At 37.4% G+C, this 13,108-nt stretch overlaps 1 protein-coding gene across 1 annotated transcript in view; it reads right to left on the reverse strand.

Annotated features, from left to right (window-relative positions):
- CNTNAP4 (contactin associated protein family member 4) overlaps positions 1–13,108 on the reverse strand; it is a 239,836-nt gene that overhangs the window by 81,866 nt on the left and 144,862 nt on the right. Inside the window, exons 5-8 of the mRNA XM_070398223.1 lie at positions 12,045–12,248; positions 11,308–11,492; positions 10,372–10,515; positions 6,590–6,851 (exon numbers count right to left, since the gene is read on the reverse strand). Of these exons, the coding sequence (XP_070254324.1) occupies positions 6,590–6,851; positions 10,372–10,515; positions 11,308–11,492; positions 12,045–12,248 (795 nt within the window). The remainder of the gene's footprint in view (positions 1–6,589; positions 6,852–10,371; positions 10,516–11,307; positions 11,493–12,044; positions 12,249–13,108) is intronic.

The raw sequence follows: 13,108 nt of genomic DNA on the forward strand, positions 1-13,108 counted from the left end.
ATTTTTGTATAAATAAGGGAAAGGACCAAAAGGAAATAGCCCTACAAATAGAAAGAAATTTTTGTATGAAGTTAAATTGTGGTGGTTTATATTCATTTTTTTATTTTATTCATTTTTTTAGAGAGAGGAAGGGAGAGGGATAGAGAGTTAGAAACATCGATGAGAGAGAAACATCAATCAGCTGCCTCCTGCACACTCCCTACTGGGTATGTGCCTGCAACCAAGGTACATGCCCTTGGCCGGAATTGAACCTGGGACCCTTGAGTCTGCAGGCCGACGCTCTATCCATTGAGCCAAACCAGTTAGGGCATATATTCATTTTTAAATAATTTCCTGTATTAACAAAGTTTATAAATACAATACAATACTGCTTTAACCAAAGTTTTCTTATTGCCTCTAAATAACAATCTCTGGTCCCTCCTAAGACAGTCCCCAGTGTCATGAATCTATGAGACTTTGCCTCTTAGAGGGAATTAAGTCTCTGAGGTTGAATACTCAGCAGACAGGTGGAATTTAGAGCACCTTTGTTGTGGATTTAACAGTAAGTTTTACATCCACTGATGGTCAACTCTGTATGATCCTGCAGATCAAATTAGTAAATGAAAATATAAGTACCCTATTAAACCCAAAGGTCATGGGTCTCTCTTCTTGATAATATGTGCACTATTTACCAAGCTATTTTCGACCACAAGCTTTCAGACAGAAAATGCATAGAAGCTCCCTTAGGCGATTAAGCTCTTTGCTCTGGACTCACTTAGTAGAATGTAAATTCCACCCTAGGCATCAAAGCTCATTTTTACTTTACATCCATGAAGCAAAACAGAGTTTCAAAGACTCAACTCTGGTTTGCTTTGTAAAGGATAATGAGAAAGACCTGAAAACTGAAGAACACAGGTTAGATACTTTTAGATATATTTGCTAAGAGTAGACTCTGAAATAGACAGCTGAATAGTTATATACTCCCTGATGGTATGAGCTTGGGCTAAAACCAAGTGCCCTAGATTTGTCATCCAGAGCTTCCCCCCAAGAGGACACATTCAGAGTGAAAACCCTTGTGTGAGTTTTGCGTCACACGCACCCTTCCCTCTCTTCCTGTCCCACCACGTGTCTCCTTCATCTTTTCTCAAAGCATGGGTGTGCCTGTGTACATGACTTTACTCTTGTTATTTCATTTTAGGCTCTCTGTTGGTCCGGGACAGTGCTTCTCAAACTACCTGTGGTGATGAGCATTTTCTTTCCCTATGTACTGCAGATTGATACTTATACAAAATGCAACCACAATGAATGGCTGAAAAATTAAATAGAGGATGTATATAACACATGCCCAATGACCATGTGCTTAGATGGTACAGCAATATCTTACTGCTACAGCAGTTTCTAAGAGCTTCATCTTATTTTTTTTTCATTCTCATCTGAGGATATTTTTTCCATTGACTTTATAGAAAGAGGGGAAGAAAGGGAGATGAGGGGGAGGGCGAGGGGAGAGAGAGAAACATCAACGTGAGAGAGACACATGGATTGGCGGTCTCCTGCACATGCCCAGACAGGGGCCAGGGACAAATCTGCAACCAAGGTATGTGCCCTTGGCTGGGAATCAAACGTGCAAATCTTTGGTTCTTAGGCCGATGCTCTAAGGGCCGAGTGAAACCAGCCAGGGCCATCTCGGTTTTTATACCCATCCTGGTAACAAGCATTGCACTGAGCCAGTTCTAGTGGGGTCTCCCCCACTGTGAGTAGCATTGCTCCAGGTAACTGCTAGGTTAGGCACACAACAGGATTAAGTCAGAGGCTCAGGAATTTCTTTTGTCCACATGGAAACCAATTTAAATTAAGAACAAAAAACTGTTGGGACAGCCCACTCTGTTATCTGACACAGTGCAGTGCATCTATCCACCCAGCCGGCAGGTTAGGAAGCCATGCAATGTTTGCAGGGGAAACTTCAGAAAGCGATTCTCGAGCCTCACTGGTGACAGACATCATTCACTTGTGATAAAGAGACTTATTATCTGCCATTGGGATTTATCACTCAAATTATAATGAAGGACCTGTTTAATTCATTTCACCTAACTATGCATAATGAAAAGGATCATTTTTTAAATCAGATTCTATTTTTTTAAAGTATATTATTCCTTCCCATTTTTAAGTGGAACGAGAAGTGAGCCCCGTCCAAAAGCTTGCGAAGAGGGAAAGGAGGAGGAGAAATAGAATCTGTACTTTTTCTTATTTGTGATGTTAGGTAACTAAATGCTAATTCCAGTACACTGCTCCCACCGCTTATAATTTTTGAGTCTGGGGAGGGGGGTGTTGTTAGTATAATAATATAATAATAATAACAGTTTTATTGAACTATTAATAACTGGTACTGTGTGCTTTATGTGATTGTGTCATTTAGTCTTCAACACTGTTATTATTATTCTCATTTAAATATGGAGAAATGAGGCTTGAGGAACATAAACTAGTCACCCAAGGTAGCATCCATCTGGGGAGCTGATTCCCAAACCCACACTCCTCTGCCTGCAGGACCTGTGGTCCCTTTACCTATTCGCTCATGTTAAATAAGTAACTTTGAGAAAGAGAAAAGCACCTGCTAACAGCTGGGAACTGGCCTGGCACTCTCCGAGGCCCTGGTGGGATGGGCAGCTGGCCCGCATGCAGAGCTTGGCCTCGGCTTCTCCTGTTGAACATAATCTCAGAACGTCAATATCGGACAAAGTTACTGTGTGGCACCAATAAAATGGGACCAAAACTAATCAAAACTACTCTATAATCTTATCAAAGCTACTGTGAAAACCACAAAAATACCAAACTTCCACTCCTGGATAATATCATTGGCAACTAATTTTTTTTTCTGTTAGCCTTATTGCATACCGCCATCCTTCTAGATAAAATTTACAAAGATACCTATTCATACAATCACCCTCACTACCTGGCAGCTTTTAATCTAGAGCAATTCTCTACTTCCTTGGAATGTCTCCCAAATCGGTTAACACAACCTAAAATCCAATAATAAATCACCTTTCACACCTTTTTATTTAGACACCGGTGGTTTCCCAGGGTGTGTGTTCTTGTTGCAATAAGCAATAAACCCAACTTGTGTGATTACTGTGGTCTTTGGGTGGAAAGCATTGACAATTCCCAATGGAACAACAGAAGAATGGAGTAATAAATGGAAGGCAATCAGAGAATAGGATTGTTTACCAGAAATCTCTCCCTCTTCTTTCTCTCCTTTCCTATTCTCTTTTTCCTCTTCTCCATCCCTTTGCCCTCCTCCTCCTCTTCCTCCTCTTTTCTCTCTCTCTCCTTCTTACTATCTCCCTTGTCCTCTCTCTCTCTCCCGGGCACACTTCTCTCTTTTTCTCACTTTCTCAGGCCCAAACCTGTGTGAACACACAAAATACAGCCAGAAGAAAAAGATTTATATCAGCTCCTCGTATATAATCTTCTGGTAGCACTCTTAAATTGCTACAGAAATATTGTGACAGCTTAGCCACCATCACTCTCTCATAAGACTATAATAGGCATCCAGGGAGTATAATGTATAAAGAAAAAAGAAGCCTGCTGTATGAGGTAGGCTCTTTGCAAAGGTGCAAAAGGCAATTATAGAGAGGCCATTACTCAAGGACCAGCTGAAGTGTTCTGCCTGCTTCCCAATGTCTTTCAGAGCTCTGACCCAGGGCCAGAAATTCCCGCATCCGCTGCTATGTGCACTAACCAGGAGGAGAGATCCACGCCTCCACATAGCTCCTGCCACCATGAAAGAAAACATGGAGGTCACTGCCACTCATCACTTTAGGGAAAAGTGGGAGTTTAAGGGTGTCACAGGGTCACAATCTGAAAGGGTAGGAATATACCAACAGCAAAAAGGAAGAAGGGGGATGAAAGAAAATTAAAGGCTTCCCCAGGTGAGGCAAATCAAGAGGGCTGCTCCACCGCCAGGGCCACTGGAATTGCGGATACGTGGGACGGGAAAAATGCAGAAACCTCTCATACACTGCAAGCCTGCCGCTGCCAGCCAACCATGAGAGCCAGAAGCGTGTTCATAGGCCTGATGTCCACCGCCAGGCAAAAGCAGCGGCAGAAATGCTAAACTCATAGCAGAAATCTCAAACTTGACAATAAAGAATTTGTTTTAAATAGGACAAATAACTAACAATACAACATAACAATATATAAAGTATTGTTCACTGGGTCTGGGATGCCATCTGAATGATTTTTGCTTTGACATCTATAAAAGTGACAAAGACTGAAAGTAGTTTTTCATGAAGGACTATGTAGTATTGCTCATATGTTTTATGATTTGGATCAATATGATAGATAGCTTCAATATTTCAAAAATGATATAGGCTGACATAATATTTTCAAAGAATTCCAAATGACAATTGGCAAAACTGAATTAAAAATGTAGGCTGGTAATTCAAACACTTGCACAATTCAGTTCTTCCTCAACACAATTTAATGTTTATTCCATTGTAAAAGATAAAACTGTGAGTTTTTAAAACATGAACAATTAGTAATTTATATCTCCAATAGCTAAGAAAAATCAAGCTACCCTTTTATAATGGGAATATTTAGCATAATATGATACAAATCTACCAGTAAGTAACTAATTCTCTTTAAAGACCCATTATAATATGTTTTGATAACTAATTTAATTATTGAAGATTGTACTTATGAAACATAAGTGGAAAGTCTTTCCCTATGTGAGAATAAACTGGCCACCCACCCAGTTTAGTCTACTAAAGATAGTCTACTTTCAAACATAACAGTGAAACTAGCAAAAATTAACATTTTTAAAGAAATTAGAAAAAAAGGGAGTGGGGGAGTTGGTAAGTAAAGGCCTGCTTTTATTATATGAGGTGTAACAAATTTTTAAAATATGTTTTTATTGATTTCAGGGAGAGGAAGGGAGAGGAAGAGAGAAACATCAATGATGAGAGAGAATCATCGAATGGCTGCCTCCCACACGCCCCCTTCTGGGGATCGAACTGTGACCTCCTGGTTCATGGGTCGACGCTCAACCACTGAGCAATACCAACAGGGAAAAGTGTAACAATTTTTCATACTGACAATCATGTTTAGTATAGGCTCCATATTATTAGCTATGGAAACAATCTCACCAAGTCATGTGATATAATAATAGATTGTATTGCATATGGTTTTAAACATTACTTTAGCGACTTTTACAACATTCAAGGTATTCTTTATAGATTTACACCTAGTAATTTATTAAATAGACATGCCTGTAAAGTGTTTAGAAATGAACGAGCTTCAAGGGGCTCACTACAGTTGCATTGTTCTGAAGCAGTTTATTTAAAATGTTGAAAATTAGGCTATGAATATAACCACTTCTGCGGATGTCAAATAAATCACAATAAACTACACGTTAATGGCAGGCTTACATTTTTAGGTCCTCATTTTAGAGAACCTACTAATTATTAATATGACACTGATTCATTCCCTTTGTCAAGCCTGCAAATATACCACATTTTAAGCATTGCATTAAAAGGTCACAGCATAGTATCTCTCAAAAATTATCATTCATATTGAATTTTCAGCTCCCACATTTAAACTGCACTGATAGATGAACAATAAAAAAGATAAAGACTACACATTCGTGTATCCATTTGTATACTTTTCCATGTATGTAGTTTTCGATTACATTTTAACTTTATTTTTCCTCTCCCAGTCATAGCTTATTAATTTTGGTCAGAGTTAATGTAGTACATTGGCATCTTTAAAATGTTTTTAAAGATCATTTATTAAATTGATGAAGCAGTTTATCCCAATGTGACCTCCAGTAGCTTGGCTCAAACATTACTCCATATATATGAAAATGTAATGGAGATCCCTTGTCAAAAACTACATAATTTTAATGAAGAGACAAAAATATCCTTCACCGAAAGCACTGACCTAAATTAGACATTAATTTTCCAGACACTCATATCATCTCTTTAATTATATTACTTCGAATCATTATGATGATACCGTATTGCCTAGAAGCACAGAGAACTCCTTTTGGTGCCCAAATGAGGAACTTTGCATGAATCTTTTCATCCTCCCCAAACATATCCAACTCTGTACAGAATGCATCAGCAAGTAAAGTTACTTTGACTTAGTATTTAGGCCTCACCATACTAATGTAGAGATACCATATAGACCCAAGAAAAACCTCCCCCTTTCTCTCACAGACCAGGGAAGTCTAATAGCTACATTAGACAATGCCTGGTTTCCACTGAAGACACCCAGTAAACTTTTGGGTCCATTTCAAAGTTTTTTACATTTATCCCCAAACACATTTTCTCAGCATATGTGGATTTTTCTAGAGTGGGCGAGAGGGTCATAGAAGGAAATTTTTATTCCCACTAAGTATCTTTGGGTTCATAAGAACTGTTAGTGTAGAGCCATATTTTAAAAAAAATGACAATCAAGTTCCTCTAAGGAAGAGTACCGGTTATCTTATTAACTCACGTATTCATGTATTAAGCAAATATTAATTTTTTGGTTACGTATAAAATTTTATGGAGAAGAGATGGAGGAATAAGGAAATCTTTCAAATGCATACACATTCCCACAGGTACATACTTATTACCTGCTGTGATGTCACTGGGTAATTTTCCTGGCTGGTAGAGATTCAGCTTAAGTTTTCCATCATTAAGAAAGAGGAAGAGGCCCCCCGAAACCAGCTGAAGTTCACTGAATAGCAGAAGCCCCGCATTATTCCAGGTTCGAAATTGGAAAGCAGCAGCAACCTCGTCCTCCCTGGAAGAGCCTGGCAGTGCTAAGTAACTCCTGGGGCTGAGAAAAGTCACAGGCACAGACTGGGGTTGTGAGCAGGAAAAAGACACATTTCCCTGCAATAAAGTCAAAGAAAAAGCTTTAAGGATGTGTTCATCACATTAGGAATAGAAGCTGAAATAGTCACAAAGGCTATGTATCAATCTCAAATTATCCTCCAAGTAAAACAACAAATTACTATCCAGGTGAAAATTCAGATTCTTGTCAAACATGCGAACCCAGTGATTACAATCCTGCAAATCTTTCCCTGGGTTTTTCTAGGTGAAATCCTTTTCTGCCCATCTCTCAACTTTCACGCCATCTGACCTACTTGGATTTAATTCAATAAACATTACTTAAGCCAACGCTTTGTTTTTATCTTTTACTTGACTTTTCCTTTCCGCTTATTTCACCCCCTTGCTGCCTTTGGCTTCAAATCCATCCCATAATATAACCAATTTAGCAAGCTACTGTTTTTCTTTCCATATGTTTCTCTGTTCCCATTGAAACAGAGTTTCGGCTGTATGTTCAATTATACTAGTACATACATAAACACTTATATACAGGGTGTCCCAAAACTGTATACACACTTTAACAGTTGGTAGTTCAATTTTGAAAATAAAATGTATTTATAACTATTCATAGTGTACGTATACATTTCGGGGTAGAGGATAGCCTACATGTGTTGAATGCATATACCTACACACTGGGCATTATTTGTTTTACAAAAGTAGGAACCACTTACTTTATCATGATTTTTTTTTCTTTTGTTAGTCATCACCTGAGGATATTTTTCCCCATTGATTTTAAGAGAGAGAAACATTGATGTGAGAGAGGTACAGTGATTGGTTGCCTCCCACACCCACCCCAACTAAAGCTGGGGTTTCAGCCTGCAACCGAGGTACATGCCCCTGACTGGAATCAAACCTGTGACCCTTTAGTCCATGGGCCGAAGCTCTAACCACTGAGAAAAACTGGCTAGGGCTATAGCATAATTTTATCACTAAAATATACCTTGTGGAAATCCTTTTGAGTTATCTGACATAAGCCAAATTCCTTCTTTTTATTTAGTATGTGAGTGGTCCATATTATACTCAATTGTTTTCCTGTTAATGTGCGTGCTCTTTGTGTCCAGGTTTTGCTTCTCCCAACAACGTTGTCATAAATAACTGTGTGAAGAAGATTCTAAGTACAGAACTGCAGGTACCTAGATGTTTTAATAAATAGTTTCAGCTTCTTTTTCAAAAAGATAAAGTTAAAATACTCCACACTTCTACCTGTAGTAAATGAGGATGTCCTTTTCCCCACATCCTTGGCAGAAATAGGTATCATAGACCTTTTAAATTTGTACAAATTCAATGGCAAAAATGTCAAAGCAATATATCATTCTTAGTTATTTTTCATTGATCTGAGTAGCAGTGAATCTGAGCATTTTTCATGATTCATTGTTCTTTTCGACTTGCTTTCCTCAGAGTGGTCTGCATATCTTCTGCCTATTTTTCATTTTTCCTTCTTCTCTGAAGGTTTTACATTGGGCACTACAATGTTCAAGGCACTACTTACATTCCTTTTTTTAACTATTTGTTTTTTTCTTTATCACTATGCCTTCTCATCAGATTTACAGGTATTTGTCATCCAATGGTTTTAAAATAGATCTTCAGGATACATTATAATACATAAATTTTTATTAAAATACTATCTGAAAAATTATTTTGCTACTCGAGTAAAATATATATATGTATATATATACACACATATACATGTATATATATATATATATATATATATATATATATATATTTAAGCATTTAAAAAATCTTATGGTCTGAATAATTTAGAAAGAATTAAGCATGTTCTTCAACATGCTTCAGAAATGAAGATAAATGTTTTTATTTTTCCTGAAAATGATCCTTAGTAAATTTTCCAAATACAGAATTGAAAAGTCAATAAAATAAATTTTATTTAGAAGAATACACATTGGAATTTAACCACTTAGTCTTGGTTAAACAAAAGTTTTTGGTTATATTGTGATTCTGTTAAAAGTGAATTAGCTTTTATTGTTGCAAATATCTTGTCCCAAAGAATGAAAAACAAAAACTGCAAAGTAGACTACACTGGCCTATAATGTAAAGGCAATTACACAATGAACAAACCTAGTCAAAATGGAAACATTTACCAGCTGCAGTTTGGTCTCATGCTTCATGGACAGCTGCCTGTCCCCTGCAAGCAGCAAATCCTCTTGCCCGTGAAAAGTGGGTGTTAGCTGCATGAGGAGTTTCTGAAAACTCATTTTGCCAATTAAACACACCTACCTACAATATTTTATTTTCCTTTTAAACCACTTTCCTAATTATAAAACAACAACATTTTTTTAAAATTTCAGTGGAACCCTGGCCAGGAAGCTCAGTTGGTTAGAACGTCACTCCAATATGCCAAGGTTTTGGATTTGATCCCCGGTCAGGGCACGTACAGGAATCAACCAATGGATGCATAAATAAGTGGAACATCAAATGGATTTTTTTCTCTCCCCCTCCCTTCCTCTCTCTCTCTCTCTCTGAAATCAATAAGTTTAAAAAAATTTGCTGGATGTTCTACTCATATAAATGCTACTAATTCCCACAGAGAATTAGGGATGAAACATTTTGTATACAATAAATATGCCTATGATGTGCTTTGAAACTTGCAAGTAAAGAAACAGATTCAGATGGATATGTGTGTACACTTTTCAATCATCAAGCTGGTTAAACTGGACACCACATTTCAAAGAATCCCCTTTCTTGTCTGTTCTGGTTAAAAGTTAGCCGAACAGGGAGCTTGCGTGATATCTGAGTGGGACGTGAAGTGCTGGCCATTTTCCTCCAGGGCTTTGGCGTGTGTGATGGTGCACAGTGGAGGATGACCACAGACGCTGGTGCCAGCTCTCCCTGGCGCTCCCTCACAACTCCTCTTCCCGACACGGGCTCCACGTTCCAGCTCCTCAGACAACTGTTAAACTCCAAGTCCTAAAGCAGATCTCTTGTTCATAAAACGCAGTGACACTGCTTTCCCAGATCAACCTGACCTATATGCTTGCCTTTAAACCTGCCATATTTCCATAGAATTAGAACACAGTGTAGCCTGGCCAGCACTGCTACTGGGACAGATTGGCAGATGCGATGTTGTCACAGCCAATTAGCTTCTTTTATTTGTTATGAATGACCATGGCAAAATACATGTTTTTCAAATGCCTCTCTAATATACATGGATGTTATCTGATTCCAGGAAGTCAGTATGCTTGTTTAGAGAGTTTGTCAGGGAACATCTTATTAAGGAAATTACAGAGCAGAAGAAAATAGTCTCCTGGGAGTAATAATATTGCAACAAAATGATCAACTGAAAAAAACACACACCCTGCTCTATTTCATATGAAATAAAATAATATGCCTTGTGAATTGTAATTCCTTTAGATAGAATTAATCCCTTATAGGCATATTGCCAAGCAGAGAAAAGCTTTAAAATAATAAGAGTAAGGTCTAAAATAGCTTATCAAATAGAGTAATTTCATCATGTGAAAAGCCGTGTAGTTTTACCCCTTCCTTCACATGAAGGCTCTCTTACCATAGCGATGATCTGTGGCTTTTGTCGCTTGGCCAAATCAATGATGTCTACTCCATTATAATAGAGATTTTCTAAACACCCGTGGAAGTTTTTCTGGGAGAATGACACTGATTTTCCAGGTGCTAGAATCCCTCCAAAGCTGATCTTAGAAAGAAAAATGGCATCAATAATATTGTTTAGTGATTTTCTGATAATCTGCTTAAATAATTATGATTAGCAATTATTGCTAATATATATATATATAATAGCTCAGATAAATCCATTTTTCAGCACCCTATACTGTCATACTGTTATTGTCAGAGATATTTTTTAAATAAAGATACAGATTTTAAAACAAATTTATGCAAATTTGCACTCAATTCTCATTTACATTAGACTTTAATAAGGCTTCCACAATGCTAATTACCCCCAGATTTGATATTTATTGGTTGATGAATAAAAACACCTCTGGTCTGTTTAATAATGTAACTGATTACAATCACATTTCATTTTATATACATTTCTGGCACACTTTGATACTTAAGCATTTGAATTGATTGCTAATGAATTAATGAATCTAATATTTGCTATATCCTCCCAATAAATCTTCACAGTTCAGGGTGCCCTATAACAAAAAATCAAGCAACACAATTTGTATTTACTTGTGGCAAAGAGATCTCTTCCTGGAGATTTCTTGCATGTGACATTCTGTGATTACACATTTCAAGTAAAAAAGATTCTCTCTAGATAATAATAAATTAACATTAAAATATAATAAATTAACATATTGTGAGAAAGATGAAGTCTCAGTAGAAGATGCCCAAGTCTGCTTCTGTGCACTATGTCACCTCAGGGTTCTCCAGGACTTTGACTCACTCTGAGAGTGGGGTTCTCTTTTGCTGGACTCAACCCCATACACTTCCTCAAACCTGTATCAACGGAAACATAACATCACACCTCAGAATCCAGGTCCAGGTAACTGAACTCCCCCTGGGCGTGGAAGCGGTGCCGGTGCTCGTCCACGGTGAAGTTGACCAGTTTGCCTGCGCGCTGGATGAGCACCGCGTGCCAGTGCTGATCGTCCAGCAGGCTGCCCAGGGTGAGGTTGACCGGGGTGTGAGGAGAGGGCAGTCTAGTGTCAGCTTAGAAAAGAAAAACAAAAGCACTGTTATTCCCAGTCTAAAAAAAAAAAAAAAAGCTTCCTTTTCATCAGTCACCATCTTTCATAATAATCACCATCTCCTTCCATGCGTTCCACACCAAACACTCGTGTGGATTTACCTGAAGTGGAATAGAATATCCTCTCAACCTTGCTGTAATTTCTTCCACTGTTAATTCCTTTTATTAGTATTACCCATCACATGCACATTTTCAATATAAATTTTATCTTTCCTACAACCTCATTATTTTTACTACCTTAATATTTTTTAATGACCCATCTCCTTCTTCATGATGGTAAGAAATAGCTATATAGGTCTATTGGCACTATGTAAAAACTCTGAATGGGGATCTTACACAATTTGCAAAATATGAACCATTTCAAATGAAAGTACAATACTGGGGTGTGTGTGTAGATATAAATCCCCTGAATCTAGAAATAAAGTGCCTTAATTGTTATAAGATATAAACACATAAAGTTACTGAAGTGATATCTAAATGACCAGATTTTCAAGCCTTTCACCAAACAGTGGTACCTGAATTAATAAGTAAAAAGAGTTTTCCCCTTCTCAGTTCCAGTGTGATGTGATCTCCATTTTGCCCTTCCCTGTGGAGTAGAATCCCATCACTCTCCATGGTTTTAAATTTCAAAGAAATAATCTCCTTTATGGGGCTCGGGGATTTTTGATCAAATCTGTAGAGGAGAGAACTTCTTCCATCCAGATCAACCACCTCTGATCCTAGAGACAAAGACATTAAAAGTCATTCTAGGATAGACCTGCTTTTCATTAAGCATCTTAAATGTCTATGTACAGAGAAAGCATCACACAAACATGTATAGTTTAGCTCCCAGCCAGTCGTAATAAGGGAAAATAAAACCACCACTTGTCTAACTCCCTCCTGATACCTGGGATTGGTTCCATTTTAGTCTTTACTAACCTATTTACAAAATCCATTTTAAAATATATTTCTAATTTTCGTTTATATTATTAAACGCTCTTCTTTCTCAGCCCATAAAAAAAGAAAATCAGAAAAATGGTTATGATCAATATTCATAGATCCACTTTGCATATTCCACAATCAGTATTTTTAATGGTGTTCTTGAAATGTCAAAGTTAAATGTTTTAGCTCCTGAAAAAGTGGTTTTGATATTTCCAAATTCTTTCATGCCTGCCATATATAAAGGATTTCCCATACAAATAAACGCACATACATCAGACACATCAAATGCCACTTCAAATAAATATTAAACTGACCTTTGTGTTTGGTTTTACTTTACTATTTTTGTGGCTAAGTAATAGTATTTAACAGCAGCGCTATTGTCTTTCTTTTCAAGGGCGTCGTTAAAAAGACATTCACTTAATGATATTATAAGGGCTGTTCTGCTGCATTTGTGTCATAACTGTGACATTGACATGTTTGTTCAGCTTTCTGACAGTGTCTTATCTACTCATTGTCAAGATCACTCTTATTCAGCTCATCTGAAAAAAGATGTCATGTTATACCAGTAGCATAACAGTTCATCTGTCAAAATCAGTTGCACCCTGAACAAGAAACACAAAAAAGAATTGATAATACTCAAAAAGCCTAGCAGTGTTTT

The sequence above is a fragment of the Myotis yumanensis genome, unplaced genomic scaffold (assembly GCF_028538775.1).
Source record: "Myotis yumanensis isolate MYYU_CA2020_CCGP unplaced genomic scaffold, mMyoYum1.0.hap1 SCAF_18, whole genome shotgun sequence".
Classification (NCBI taxonomy): domain Eukaryota; kingdom Metazoa; phylum Chordata; class Mammalia; order Chiroptera; family Vespertilionidae; genus Myotis; species Myotis yumanensis.